This window comes from Homalodisca vitripennis, chromosome 3 (genome assembly GCF_021130785.1).
Source record: "Homalodisca vitripennis isolate AUS2020 chromosome 3, UT_GWSS_2.1, whole genome shotgun sequence".
NCBI classification, from domain to species: domain Eukaryota; kingdom Metazoa; phylum Arthropoda; class Insecta; order Hemiptera; family Cicadellidae; genus Homalodisca; species Homalodisca vitripennis.
This window is the reverse complement of record NC_060209.1, coordinates 144,294,526-144,311,151: the sequence shown is the minus strand read 5'-3', so window position 1 is coordinate 144,311,151 and position 16,626 is coordinate 144,294,526. Positions and strand designations below refer to the sequence as shown.

The following is a 16,626-nucleotide window of genomic DNA, read 5'->3' as shown; positions in this document are numbered from 1 at the left end:
AAGAAATAGTAAACTTATATAGAACGCCACAAATAAAAACCTTATTGATGAACAATTTATACGTCTAAGTAAAACAAAAAGAAGTTACATATATATTGGCATAACATCAAATTTATACTGAAGCTAAATGTCTACTATTTTATTTATGTCGTTGTGCTACCATTTAATAGACTGTGACAAAGCATATTGCAGCCTATATATTATTTTACGCTAATGAAGGAACTGAAAAATTGAAATTGAATCATGACCACCATTAATGTCCTAAGCTCTGCCAAAATAGCCTACTACTCTTTGAATCGCACCTGGGGTATGGTCTATTAGGCTGGAGAAACTCATGCAAGACAAACATGCAGCGAGTGCTCATTAAACAGAAGTGAGCTATAAGGATCCTTGGAGAACTAAACCCTAGAAAATCCTATAGGGAGAAATTCAAAGAGCTCAACATCCTTACTGTTGTTGGACGAGTACCTCTATCACATATTCTCACACAAAGTCTGTACATCCATTGAAGACAGGATCACAGCTCCAAACATGTAACAACTGATATGCAACACATTACTGCCTTCCCAAAAATAGACTAACCAAGTATGAGCAGAAATCAGGTTACATGGCAGCCAAAATCTGGTATCACCTTCCTGAAACATGAATGGAACAGAAGACCAACACCTAAGAATACGGCTAAGCAACTGGCTTAAGTAAAATCCTTTCTCCATACTGGATGAATTTATTTACTCTTGACTTTAAATTATGACTTCATTTTTTTTCAACATTGGTAATAATGTACCTTGTTATATCTAAATTATATATAACTTGACTCAATAGAGTAAGTAATAATGTATCTTAAAAATATTGTAAATAAAGGAGTTTGATTTTATTCGGTTCTCCAGCTTCTCGATATTAGTTATTGTGTGTTGCCAGAGTCACACAATAATAGTAGATTGCTAATCCATACGGGAGAAGTGTTCCGACTTGTTGTTGTAGTGTTGACAGCCCAAACTATATTGCAGTAGGCTGTCCCCTCTACCTCGCACTTCCTCATCCCTTGCCTCCACCCGCCTAGCTCTTTCCACAGGTATTCACTCCACAGCTTGTTTATACAGTAGGACCTTGATATATCGAACCTCAAGGGGATTTACAAAACTTCGATATATCAAGAATTTCGATATAATGAGGTTCGATATATCAAGGCTGTTTGGGGCAGACTTCGATATATAGAGGTTTACAACTGTTGTTGTATTATTCATTATATCAAGGTTAACTCTGACAGACTTCGATATACTGTATAGAGGTCCACACCCACTACAATAATACAGTACAATTAAGAATCGTACATTACTTTATCGGGAAATGTGAATAAGAAATTATAACAAGAACACCATACATCAATTTAAATTTATTTATTTTTTAACTAAACGTATAGAGTAATATTATTACATAAATATGAATATGAAATACTGTAACGTCTTAAAAAGTTATGTTGTACAGTATAAATACACATGTCTGAAATACGGTTCTACTGTACTGTATTTTAAATGTTTAAAATGCTACTGTAATGTAGGCTTACGTACATGTTATAAAGAGTTTGCAAAACTTATTTACTGTTGTTAAAAAAAAATCTACTCGCACTAATCGTGGTAACGTCCAAATTAAACTGAGGGTGGAGTGGTGACCCACCACTGGCGTCTACAGAAAACAAAGGAGTGTTGGTGGTGGGGGTTCGACATGAAAAATACGGTACCTACTCTACTTTGATGGTTGTTCGTTTGCACAACACGACAATACAGTACTAAAGTTCGTTTCGTTGATAAACTGAAACTTCGATATGTTGAGGTAATTATAAGAAAACTTCGATATATAGAGGTAAAAAATAGGCAAAATTATTGTCGAAAATTCGATATATTGAGGTTATTTACTTGAAATCTTCGATATGTAGAGGTAAAATTAGCATTGAAGTAAATGGGACATTTAAGGGGAATGACAAAACTTCGATTTATCGAGGAATTCGATATATTGAGGTTCGATATATCAAGGTCCTACTGTATAATAAATCCGCTAGACTGAACTATAGCACTGTTCTCACCAGCCTCAAATTTTAACTGATTACCAGTCTACTTCTATTATTGGCCTCTGGTGTTGCTCTCATTAAGAACTAAGTCATTATACTGGCGGTATCGTTTTATTCAAAGTTATAAAAGAATTTATTTCAAGAGATGAGTCTTCGTTAGCAATTAAAGATACTGTGTCATCAGCACGTAGCATCCCTCGGGTCTAGTTAAGATGTAGCTTAGTAGGTCATTTGTTGTCCAAGTATAGAGCACTGAAGTACACTTCTACTAATCGGGAGTAAGGTTATCTTGCCTTATGGGGTATGTTGTTTATTATATAACTCACTTCAACTATTTATTACTGGTCTTCTAGGTAGCTGGCAAGCCAGTTATACTGTACAATATTCCCCAATGCCCATATTTTTCACTTTTTGAAGAAGTAGAGAATGGTTTAGGCAATCAAAGGCCTTGCTGAAGGCTTGGAGGTAGAGAATCTAGAAGAATTTGATGTTTTGAAAGCTAATCAAATGGAAATTATAAAATGTGATGATTTAGAAATCTGCAGTGATCTACAGAGTGTTGTAATCCCACATTGTATGAATGACTTGCTCAACCCAACTGGTTTGCAGAGTTTTGAAAACAATCTAAATATTTTTCTGTTTAGACTAAAATTACAACATGTTATGTTTTATATTTACTACATAAGTCTTATTTATCTCAAACAATCAAGACTTCTACATATTATATACATTACATATATAAAAAATTACAATCTAACAACATATGAATTAACAAGAAGTTACCTGATATACTCCCATGAGAAGAATCAAAGACAAAATGCAGCCAATGATATGAGTAATTATCATCATAATGGCAACAGCTTTCAATGCTAAAAACAAAACCAGAATAAGTATAAAAATTCACATTCATATAGAGAATTAAACAATTTTCAAGTTATATTATGATTTTTTAGCAAATGTTTTATGATATAGGTTTGTGACCATTAACAAATTCAAGTTTAGAAAATGAATTTGTTGTTTGGTTGCAATTCAACAACTTAACCATTCAGCTATATACACAATTTTAATACAAACTGATAAAAAATAATAGACCTCAAATGCAGCAGAAGGTTATTGCTTAAACTGGAGAATACAGAGAATGGCCCTTTGTTACAGTACTGTTGTTTGTGGCCAAAAATTTACTAACAAGCAATGAGGTGTGAGCAGGTGCATTGTCTTGGTGCAAAAGTCATGAACTATTTTGTGACAAATCTGGGCATTTTTCAGATTGCTTTACGCGTTGAACTAACAGGTAGTACTCCTTATTGACCAATTGACCTTGTGGTAAGAATTCATGATGCACTATGCCATTAAAATTGAAGAACACAGTAAGTATAAACTTCACTTATGACTACACTTGTTGAGACTTTTTTCGGTTTTGGCGATCCAGAATGCCTCCACTGGAATGATCGACCCTTAAGTTTTGACATCATATATACGTATGTACCCATGTTTAATCACCTGTTATAACTCATTTCAGTAATTCTGCATTCTTGTTCACTTCATTTAGTGACTCCTGAGCAACTGTTGATCAGGAGTCCAATTACTGTTGTTTTTGTTTAAAATTCAACAATTTAGGACCAAATTTTTCTGCCACACATTTCATACCCAAAACATCAAAATAATTTCAAGACATAAGCTAAAGTTAATATGCCGACAACATCAGCGACTTCTCTGGTTGTAATATGATGATCGTTCATAACCATATCTTCCAATTTTTTCACGTTTTCATCGGTTGTTGATGTGCTGGGGTGTCTGGACATTTGTCATCTTCAATGTCTTCACAGCCATCTTTGAAATGTTTATACCACTTGTAAACTCCTATTTTACTCACAGCACTTTTCATAGGCTTTTATTAATATTTCCACCACTTTGTTACACTTTATTTCATTTTTCACCCCAAATTTTATACAAATTCTTTAATATATTTTTGTAACAAAAAAACATGTCTAACCTTAGCAGCTGCCACTGAAAAAGTAAACAATAAATACAACTTAACATTTCATCATACTTCAGGAGGAATATGAGTACCACCATAATAAAAAATCTTGTCAATCGGACTCTCCAAACCCACAAAACTTATACATTCACATTACTTCTCGAACACACCTTGTGCGCACGCGCATCCAAACGTGTCATAGTTGAGATGTATTAGCTCTTTGTTGATCCCGACTTGTGCAAGTGTATTTTTAAAGTGGCCGTGCTCACTTATGCATTGACGGATTTCAATGAAAAAAATATTGTTGGAATTGTTATAAAAATTGCAAAATAGTTGGTATCTTTTAAATTTTTATAACCAATGTAAAACAGCTGATACCTTTCAAAAGACAAAATGTTTGTTGCTCACAGCTTGTGCAAGCGTACCTTTAAAGTGGTCGTGCTCACTTATGCCTTGATGGATTCCGTTGAAATTGAAATTGCAATAAAATTCTCCAAATAATTGGTGTCCAGTACACTTTTTATAACTATACTTGTTTTTTTTTGTTATTTAACTATAACATTTTTCAACAGACTCCATTTTGTTAATATTAAAGACAATAACACAATTATTTTTTTTATTTTCCTCTTGCCTATTCAAACCTATGTGTCAAATTTATTTTTCTTTAGCTTTAGCTAGTTTTAGAGATAATGATTTTCATATAAAAAATACAAAATGGTGGCTAGTGGCAAAACAAAGTCAAAATTGGAAGAAAAGTTATTCTTCATTTTTAGCTTAGAATTACACACAGAATTTGAAAATACATAGCAAGCCCAACCTTTTTATTACACCCTGTATATATACAGTGTGTGTGTGTGAAAATTTTTTAATATGTTAATCAGTACTATTTGTATGTTGTTAAAATCAGAGAAAAACTACCAAATACTAAAAAGACTTAATACACTGAATGTTCTTACTGGGTAAGTTATCAAGTATCGCTTTATTTTCAGGAGCAACTTTATCAGGATGTTCTTGGATGTAGTAAAGGCCTGCAAGAGCCAATCCAAACGTTATCACTGAGACAATGTTGGCTATCTGCAAAAAGTAAAACAAATCAATATTAATATTACACAGCTGTTTAAAAATTATGTTAGATACAGGTTGTTCATTTAACAGTACACACATTTTGCCTTTTAATGAGTCTGTTGGCATATGAGCATTGGGACAATGGCAAAACAAAAATGAAAAAGCCTTTTATTAATCAAAATTTATAATGAATCAATATGCATTACCATTTATAATTCAAACCTAACTTAGATATGGATATGTGTTGCATGCAGTAGCAGATTTCTGTCAAAACGTGTTTTGTATTACAAGTTATATTTTTAAAAGAAGCAAAGGGAAGAAAAAACTAAAAGCAAAAGTCTATACAATCTTAGTAATGTAGATATATTAAAATATTAAAGAATATCAGAAAGAAATGCAAATCCTAAGATTTCTCCTTTATATTAGAATTGAAAAGACTAGTCTATGACAAAAATGTTCACAAAATAAACTTGATTATTAGTGATTATAAAGTTAAAGTGGTCTATTTCATATTCAGCTGTATAGTATTCAGTCATTCAAGGGTTAATCTCTAGATGTACTGATGCAAGATGGATGTAATGTTTTAGTTCTAATTAGGTAACTTTAATTACAGTAAAAAGAGGATCATTACATAACAATTTTGAGTTAAATATATAAAAATTATAGCCTACAATTGTTAATTAATTTAATTAATTAATTAATAATCCAATTGAGTTAATTGGATGAAATAAACGGACAACTTACCATGGATATCCAACCAATGATCTTTGAGCCTGTCTTCAAGCTGCAACCGCAGCAACATGAATCTAGTTGGGGGATAGACATTTTTCTGAAATAGAAAAAAAAACCAGATTTTAGATTAATGACATTTTCATTGCATTAAAATTTAAATTCAGTAAGTTACATAAGCATAGTGAACATTAGATACACAGCAGTAGAAAGAATACATTATTACATGTATTTTGTTATTAAAATAATTGAAAATATAAGTTTATGAGTTCCTCCAGGAAGTAGAGGTAGAGGGAATATAACAAATATTATTTAGTATTGTCTCTGGCTTTAAAAGTAATTTATCTATCATCTTTATGAGGACTGTGTGAGAAACATTTTGTGCTGTAAAGTTAGTTATGTCTAGTGACTCTACGTATCACTATGATGCTACATCTCTATCAATGACCTTAATCTTATGAATTCAATACTTTTCTGTAGTATATGAATTCAATATTTATAATCACTGTTTCTTTTTTTTGCCACAACCACAACTCTCAAATGGCACCAGATTTTTGTTATGGAATGAAATATCTTCTCATAGACTGATACATAACTAAAGGAAATGTGCTTTAGGCAAGTACTGCTCTAGATATAATTGGCTGGCTTTATCGAAGCATATCACTTGTGGTACTGGACACATTTCATTTCTGTCTGTCTGTGTACACGATATCTCGAAAACAAAGTGATGCACTTGAAATAGTACATGAAGCTTAATTTCTATTTGAGGACTACTGAGTTCCATGATGGTGCATGTCAATCCATGTGATTTGACTGTGTTAGCAAAAATCTTTACATTGTTCTTATAGACCACTTGAAATAGTACATGCAGCTTAATTTCTATTTGAGGACTACTGAGTTCCATGATGGTGCATGTCAATCCATGGGATTTGACTGTGTTAGCGAATATTTTTACATTGTTGTTATAGGTACAACCACGATGGCAACAAGAAAATAGCAGAATAAATAAATTTGTAAAGAAATTCAATAGACACACAGGAGATTCAAACATGTGGAATATTAACACATATAGCACAACTATCCTAACACATACAACATAATTTTATAGTGACTTGGTGTGTAGAGTTTTATTACTTAAACACTGATAGAAAACCCAATTTCATGGAAAAATCTGAATGTATACTGTCAAAAATACTCGAGAAAGATTTAATAATATGTAGATTTTGTTTTGTATGAAACTACATTTCTAGAAGAATATGTTCTATTATGCATAATTTTCATGTCAACTTCTTTTCTGCATGATTATCTGTCTGTCTATGTGTCCGCAGGACATCTTAACAATAAAATGAGCTATAGATTTGAAATCTTGCATGCAACCACAGTGAAACCTGTTATGACACACGGTGTGCCAGTGTGGTGTACTTCTACTTTGTCATATTTAGTCATAGTAGACACACAGGTTTTATAATTTGTACCTCACACATAGTGCAAGATACAGTATTGTGATGATGACAAGTAATGTTGGTTGTCATTTTAAATATTTGTGTTGGATCTCTTGGAGTAATTAATTAAAGTGGGATTTGGGAGATGTCCAACCTTATAGTGGTGTAAACTTCCAAAAGTTCCTGTATACAAAGTTATGCTAGCTACGCACAAAAGGGTGAATCTACTATGCTAAGACTAACAATCTAAGTCTAAATCTAACATACTACAAGTGGCAAAGAAGAAGCTTTGGCTTCTAAACCTACAAAACAGGATGCCAACAGTCCTTACAGCTGCAGAACAAGAAAACTTGGAGGAGATAATAACATCAGGTGAATAGATCATTATGTTTATCTATGAACTATTGTCAAGGTTTATAATCCTCAAAAAATGTTCAAGCATTCAACAAATAAAAAATTTTTTTTTTCTAACTAAAAATCACTGTATACTAGTAGAAGATCACCATCAAAGGGAACCACAGCCCTTTAAATCACAATTCAGGAGATAATGTATGTTACTAACATCATTTTATTTTAAGGGCAAAGTGTATGAAATCAATTGTATCTAGATGGGATCACAGTGTTTAGCTGTGGGAGCAGACAGTCAGAGACTAATGATTGCTAGATTTAGACAGGAGATATCAGTATTGTATTAAAGTCCAATCAATTAGGTTTTGTGGCTGCTGCCAGTACAAAGATTCACAATGGCTGAAAACAGTCACTTCAACTGAAATTTATTTAGTCTCACAGGTCTGTCCTTGGGATTAAGAAATCTATACTGTTAGACAGGTGATCTCAGTATTGTATTTTGAAGTTATTGTAGTACAAACAACACAACCTAACAACCTTTGTACTTTGATGGTTGTTGCCAGTACAAAGAGTCACAATGGCTGAAAACAGTCACTTCAACTAAATTTATTTAGTCTCACAGGTCTGTCCTTGGGATTAAGAAATCTATACTGTTAGACAGGTGATCTCAGTATTGTATTTTGAAGTTATTGTAGTACAAACAACACACAACCTAACAACCTTTGTACTTTGATGGTTGTTGCCAGTATAAAGAGTCACAATGGCTGAAAACAGTCACTTCAATTGAATTTATTTAGTCTTGCAGGTCTGTCCTTGGGATTAAGATATCTATACTGGTCTCATTCATTCTGCTTTGGATTGTGTGGACTCCAATCTCTTAGGAGAGGCACAACACTCCAATAGTCCAATGTGTCCAATGTAATCCTCAGCCCAAGGTCAGCTAGTCCAAGTAAGGTACAAGGTTATCTTTCAACAAAAGCGGCATTTTTAGGAGCTTTTAAAGCAACTGTGTAGACAATCAAAATCACCTTGGTCCAGTACTTTGCATGCATAGTAAATAAGGAGTAAATAAGGTTTACCAGGGTCCCTCGGTGATTATGTATGCAGTGTGATCGGAAGGATTAAGTACCGTGGCTGAGTAAGCGGAAGGAAAGAGTTGCTGATTCAAGCGGCACAAAATAAACGACGGAGCATGCAACTGGAGAATATAAAACACTATAGAAATGACACCGCTTAACTCCATTAAGATGAAAAAATATTATATTGTAATGAACGAGAAAGCATTGTCGAATTTCCTTCTCATAAACCTCTCCCAATTTACAAAATTTCTTCTACTCACATGTTCTTGTCAAAGCAATATAAATCTTTATATCAATAATAAATCCAACTTTAATTGCTTAGAGCCGACTCATGAAACATGACATTTCTCATTTTAAATTATCCAGAAGCTATTAAATGTATCTTGGAAAGTGAATTATCCATTAATATTGGTATTATAGAGTAAAAATTAGATTTTAAATAAATAAAAAACTAAATAAATGTTTGAATGCGTATTAATCTTTAAAATGGGACACCATCGTTAATTCTACAATTGAAAATGAGTAAGGTCAAAAGTAAACATAAATCTATACTATTTTGTAAAAATCTAATAGTGTATGTCTGTGTGTTACTCAATCACGTAAAAACTACATATACCGATTGTAGTCCATGTAAAATATTGTAGTCTTAATATTTTAGATGGATATTCTTAGGGTCTCTGGTTAACATATATGCCTATTTCTATTTTAAAACTCCCTCTGGGCTACGCCCCACTAGTCTCCAAAGTTACGAAAAATTGCACTATTTATTGAATATAATCTACTGTTTTGTATAAACACTATTTTATTAGTACAACCATATGTTTAATCTATTTAACCATAGTTTTATTTAACTTTGAAAGCGCAAAGTAAGCTTGATAGTAACTTTTTCTGTAACCAGTGTTGAGCACAGATTAAGAAAATATCTAGATAAGAAAATTATAAGTTTTAGTAAAAATACACTTTAACTTTACATTTTAGCAGACAATAAGTATACAGTGATTGATCAGTGCAGTAAGGGAAGTATCAAAGACAAAGTTACTATCCAACTTTTACAATACATTTAAAGACCGTTGTAAATCCATCTTAGTTGTCCTTTGACAAAAGTAGGATTCTCGGATTTGCTTATGTACATATCTTCTTGATCAGGGCTACAAAGGAAACTCAGATATCAAACAAACCAGAAATATCGTAGACTGGAAGTAAACTACTCGTACAAGGGCCGAAAGTAGACGCTTTATGACCGAAGTAGACTTATCAGACCCGTGTATGTAAATATTTTTTTCCTGATGGGGGAGTAAGGCAAAATTAACTATGGCACAAAAAATACTATAATTGGAATAAATAACTGTGGCCATAAATATTTAAAAAGAATATGCCCATGGTGCTCAACACGATAATGCGTGCGTATCCGTGGGTACCAGCTAGTATTATTTTTTTAATCTTAAAATAGATACTTGTACTTGGTTTTGTGGCGCCATTTATCAGGTTTTCTGATGAAATATTATTAGCAGCAATAGCATTATTTCCTATATTTTTCATTCAGTTACAGTATTAGAAGTATATTGTATACCTTTATGCATACAACATTATAATAAAACAATACAGTTTTATAAAGATCGTCATTGACAATACTGTGCGCAGTGAGGATAGGCTAAGGACTGATCCAGTCCCAAACTCAGGCACGATGTTACTCAAGGTCATAGTGGCTAAACCGGTTTGCCAAGATTATTATTCTCGCCTGGGTACCATTCATGAAATACAAATAGGTAGGCAGTATAGTACGCTACGCAGATCACGGTTACTCTGGTTTCGGAGACGGTCGTTGGGAAGAGGGGGATGTCATTACGTCTAAATTTACGCTGCATATGTAGCCTATATCACAGACAAATGATGTATAGGTTTGTTTCTCTGTGTCTTTACATTACAATATATGGAGGATATGGATACCTAAAGTAAATATAGATTGGAAGGCTGTACTGTCCTGTTGACTCTTGACTTTCTTTTGAGCGTTTTTAATAACCGGGTACGAAATGCCGGTTATCGGAACAGCTCTCGTCTATAACGTCAATGTGAGAGACCACACACGGACTAAGACCTCCAGAACAAAAGACACTTGTGTTATATGGTGGCATTACCCAGCTGAGGCTCTTGGACAGTAGACTCTTGAATAAGTTGAATACATTGGCAACCCAATCATGTATTTTGGGATATTTCTAAACCTTGGAATTTTATAGTCGGGAAGTGACAGTCTTGTAGATCCATAAGTCTTCCAACATTCGTTCGGGTTTAGTTCTGCGAGGGAGAACACTCTTTGGAGAACTTCAGCAGTATTTGAACTTCAATGTAAATAAAACACACTGAATACCAGCACGATCGGAAACAGGGCCTTTCGAAGGGGGAGGGGTGATTGGGACTAGCTTTTACAGGCTGCGGCTGTAGACTGATGAGTAGAGGCATCGCGGGTTTAGGTTGAATCGGAAAGCGTGATAATAACACAACCACAGTCTACACTTATTTGTACTAGAATATGCAATAGTAATACAAATATTGTATTGATTATTCACAATGTAGAATTGACTTATTATATTTATGTTGGTGGGGGAGGGCAAGGCTCCGCTTGACCAGGGCGCCAACAAGCCTAGGTACGGTCCTGATCGGAATGAGTCTTGAAGTTATGTCCCTACTTACACTTGTTGATTGTACAGATATACAGTATACAATAGTTTCGAAACTTATTCAAAATGACTTCAAACTAACGTGAAAATAACAAATGCTACAATAACACTAAACACAATATTAATTGAGATTAAATTAAATTATTATTACTTTCATTATATTGTCTACAGCCTCCTCTCAGACCTTCACACACCACAGGTTTGCGCTTCCCGCGAAGACGTAAAACAATTACTATTTTCCATCAACTTTTTAGTTTTTAACAATGTCATGTTTACTAAGGAAATAAATGCACCCGGTGATTAAATTCATCATATGTATCTACTAAAACTCATACTATACAAGATTGCGGAATAATTATTTATGAAAAATGTACTTATTAGAAAACCGTCGTCACAGAAAACGGAATTGAAGAAAAGGAAAGCACGGGAACGATCAATCTTAACCTATACTTTTTTATTGGAAGGGGTTCTTTCTACGACATTGGTATTTCAATCGAAGAAACGTTTTTACCGGAAACCGGTACAGACCCACGAACAAACAATTATTGATCTCCGCGGTAATCGAACCCGTGAACTTTCGGTTAGAGTGGCGCAGCCTTTCCTCTAAGTATGTTAGTTGTTTCAATTCTCTTCTCCATGAACTTTAGAGATTTTAGTTTTAATTAATTTAAGCGGCCGAGGCAGTTTTAATCTCAAATGTACTATGACAAAAATGTTGATAAATACCGATAGTATGAATTAAACAATATGTTTCTAACTTCCGGCAAAGTTGACTAAATACTGTAGTACGACTAAAAATCAATGGTTTAACCTGTGTGAAAATTCACAAGCCTCCATTAATAACTACTTCCATTCAACCACTAATGATGTGGATCGGGGTGATTCATGTCAGGAAACATCCAGTGTCATCTGGTTACGGCCACTTACAGGAATTGTTGATGACACTGAATGAAAACACGTAATCTATTTGTTTGCATTTAATTAATATATATTTATAACTAATACATAACAAAGCTAATATATAATAAGACATGTATTCATAATATATTCAGGTCGAATTCAGTTTTAATATCAGCATTAGACCAATTTCTGTATTAATTTTAGAAAATTCCAATAAACAAATACCAACAATATAAATGTTACTTGATTTGTTCTTAATATTAAAGCTGTGTGACGAGTTAAATTAATTTCCTTTTAATATAATATAAAAATCAGAGAACCCCCTCCCTCAAATCTGATGCCTAGAACAGCACTGGTTGCGTTACTACGTAATATCCTCTGAGTTAATATTAGTAACAATTGCGGATCAATACACAGCCAACCGTTGACAGGCTTCCAGCGTCAATATAATGTGTACTGTAGATCTTTTTGATTTCAGGTCTAGGCCTACGTACGTTACAAGTTTAACAGTGTACCCGTTTGTTTCCGTAGGTGTACAACATGTTGGTGGATTGAGAACGGGTTTTTGTTGGCTTCCCTTCGACTTAAATTACATTTATGATATCGAAATACAGTATTTTCAGACCGGAGTGATCTGACATAGAAGCTGTCAGACGCGGTATCTACGAAGACTCCATTTTATCAGTAGGATTGTTACCACCTGTGTCTTTGCCTTCCTTAATTAGCCATATCAAATGTAGTCTTGAGGAATAAAAATCGAAGAACATACTTATAATTTTAGGTATTAAATTCCATCCAACAGAGCTTTCTCTCATGCGGATTTCGGTGTATAAAATAGTTTATTGGATAACTCACACTGCATGATTCGAAATTGATTAATGTTTGTAAAAATAAATAAATCGGACAATTTTTAAAACTAAGCAATTAAATTTATAACGATTGAAGAAGGAAGACGTTTTTACAGATGCCCGATATGCTTATAGACGATGCTCTGTAACTCTTACTTATCAACTCAAAGGTTAGGGGTAAAACCTTTTGACCTTAACATGGCTATTGCTAGTACATTTACATATGGGGAGAAAATCGTGACTAACTCTGACGTTTGTGCTTATCTAGAGGAAGTACGTACAGTTTATATTTGAAACACGCAATATGTATCAAAGACTGGGTAAGTTTTCGTGGCTAGGTTACGAAATTTCATATTAATTTTTCTTATATTCACAATTAAATAAGGACAATTTCAGTTCTTTAAAATTATTGAGAACAAAGACAGTTAGTTTTTAGAGACTACCAGGGCTTTTTCTAACATAAATAACAACAATCTGGAGGTGCTGTCCAGAGATGATTTTTCTCACATTTTCTCACAATCGTATATAAAGAGCCTTCAGATCTTCACATTTGACGTCCAATTAAGTTCAAATTCTATTGTACTCTATGGTTTCAAAACTCCTCTCAAACGCCCCATGCCTGTACAATCTCCGCCAATATCATCTGAGTGGAATGCAACGCACAAAACCCACACTACTTCGTCTTCTTGTTAAGCAGTAACTCGAATCTGTGGGCGGCAGTTTTCGTTGTGATATAGGAAAACGCTGCATTAGATAAGTACGGAGGGTTTTAATAATCTAGGAATAAAGGTGGAGGAGGGCTATGAATTTCAATCAGCATGTTTTCTCAGGATTACGGTGTGTATAGGTCGTTTTCTCGCTCAAACTCAATAATGTGCTGAGGCGATGATAAGTGTGAGCAACAAGCTGGAGAAAACGTTCTCCACTTTTGAAAAATCGGGAAACTAAACGTCTACAACACATTAATTTTTTTATTTTGCTTTTCTAAATGCCCTTATCTTTTACTCGAACCCGGGAACGTTTTGGAATTTCGTTCCTGAGATCGTTGACACAAGCAAACGTTAATGAGCCAGGGAACCTAGCGCTCGCTATATATGACGTCAAAAAATTAGATTAAGTAGTAATTGCAATACGACTTTTAAACTATTCCATTTTAATGCAGTTTAAATGCTTAGTTTGATTAATAATCATGAAGAAACATAATTTTGTGTATTATTACAACATTTATCTAGAAATAGTCATTGTATTTCTACTCTTTGTATTAATCAAATTTTTGACTCCTGGTTAAAATATTCAATACAATATTTCTCGTCGATGCCGCTTTCGCCGGATTGAAGAATATATTGACTGAACTACACACTTGACTCTTTAAAACTTAACATAGATATGGCCATGAGTGAAAAGCTCAGGTGTGAGACCTATGCCAACGAATTACAAGTTCTGATCCCAAGAAATAATCGTTACTTGTTTCACGAAATAAACAACAGAACCAATTAAAATTTTCAAATAGTAAACTTTATATATCGGTCCGTCTACATCGAATATAAATATAATTCCACATACCATATACTAACCACATTCTATAATACAACTGCATTAATTCAAAACGTAATATAACTTATTTTTCATTTCGTTAGTTGTCTTGTCAATTCTTGCGAAAGCTGTTTCAGTAGAATGCGATTCCTTGAACGAACCAGACCTTGATCCCAAGCAATTATTTTAAACTTTAATTTCATGCAATTCTAAGAAAAATGTACCAACTACGTTTTTGTGTAATTTTCTTCTTTCTTTAAGTGTTCTTCACTTAAACCCATGCACTTTTTGGATAATATATTCTTTAGATCATCGGTACAGACAAACAAGTGTTTTGATATAGTAGGATTTACAAACTTTAAAGAAATAGTTTTCTAATGAATCTGTAATGATTTTAATATTAACATTTTAAGAACGTAGACAATTTCCATGGTACATTAAAATAGATAAGAACAGATAGGATATTTTATACTTTCAAATTGTTTGACCATTGAAGAAGTCGTACTAAGCAGGCCCCTGCCATGGGGTCAACCAATTGACGTTCATTGGTGAATATACCTAATACTAGCAGATGGGTCCAAATGAACTCTGCCATGCATCACGTATTGAACTGAATACTACATATTGGAACACGAATACTATTTACTAAGTGTATACAGATTATGCAAGCCACCACAGCTTTTATAAAATAATATAAACATAATTTAAGACTATAGGTTTGATTATTTCATATAATATTGATTGACTGAGCGTTAGCGAAGGCTATCACTCGAGAAGCTCGAAAAACTTAATTTCTGTCTGTCTGTGCGCAGGATATCTCAAGAACATACCGATACTGATACTACATATGCTACCTGAAGCTTCATTTCTTTATAGGCAACACTGATTTCGAGGAAAGTGCATATCATTCCTTGAGATTTGGTTTTGTGAGTAGAGACTTTTATTCATAGACTAAAAAGAAAAATAAAGAGTGGAAAATCAATTTTAAAAGTCGGTAACAAGACTTGATCTCAGCGCACTCTAGGGTTTTAGTACCTTCCCTACATCTTTGAAGTTTTCATTAAACATTCATATTAATGGAAAAAACTAAATATTTATCGTGTAGAAAGATTCTTTGAGAAATATCTTATTTGTAGACTTCAAACTTTGCATGAAACTACATAGTCAAGAATGAGTTCTATGGTGTTACATGTCCAACCATAGTATTTGGCTGAGCGTCATTAAAACCTCTAATTTAGTGGACTGATACAATCTCTCTTCGGTCTGCCAGAGAAGATATGTTTTTCTGTATGATTCTCTGACTGTCTACCTGTCCACAGGACATTTCGAAAATGAAATGAGCTTGACTTGAAATAATGTTGAATGGAATCTTTAGCGAAGCTTGTTACGCTACAAGTGCTGTGACATACCTAATATTGTAAAAATATTGACATACAAATGATAGGTTATTTTGATGGTTTAAAACTCTAAACATGACAAAGCACAAGTATTAAAAAAAGACAATTGCCTCCTAGAACTAAACAGAAAATGAATTAAATTTTTAGAACGAATTGATTAAATATACCGTAAGATATACCGTTAGATATAACAGATATCCTGGATGAAGAGATTGTTATTGGCACACGAAGGCCACAATTCATACAATGTTTTTGAACGAAACTTACAAAATTGTGCGACTCGATAGTTCAGGAGGACATTCAGGGGGGAATACAAATTAGACTTTTCTCCACTTAACATAGCTATAAAAAAATAATGTAACAATGTCTCCGAAGGTCACAAAGCATACGGATACATGAAAGACGAAATATTAATGCTATGGGACAAATTACTAAAAATATAGGAGTAGTACAAACTGTAAACCGATTTACTGTACTGGTTACCTTAGTATAACCGTATGGGCTAATACATAGTAAACACATTTTTTTTACAATCCTCAAAATGTTCGTACAGACCTATAGAGGATA

At 33.5% G+C, this 16,626-nt stretch overlaps 1 protein-coding gene across 2 annotated transcripts in view; it reads right to left on the bottom strand.

Moving 5' to 3' along the window:
• The window catches only part of LOC124357621, a 75,584-nt gene that overhangs the window by 7,835 nt on the left and 51,123 nt on the right, over window positions 1-16,626 (bottom strand). For both annotated transcript variants that reach the window (XM_046809567.1, XM_046809569.1), the window contains exons 2-4: window positions 5,853-5,937; window positions 5,000-5,117; window positions 2,849-2,934 (exon numbers count right to left, since the gene is read on the bottom strand). In XM_046809567.1, coding sequence (XP_046665523.1) covers window positions 2,849-2,934; window positions 5,000-5,117; window positions 5,853-5,933 — 285 coding nt within the window. In that variant the 5' untranslated portion in view covers window positions 5,934-5,937. The remainder of the gene's footprint in view (window positions 1-2,848; window positions 2,935-4,999; window positions 5,118-5,852; window positions 5,938-16,626) is intronic.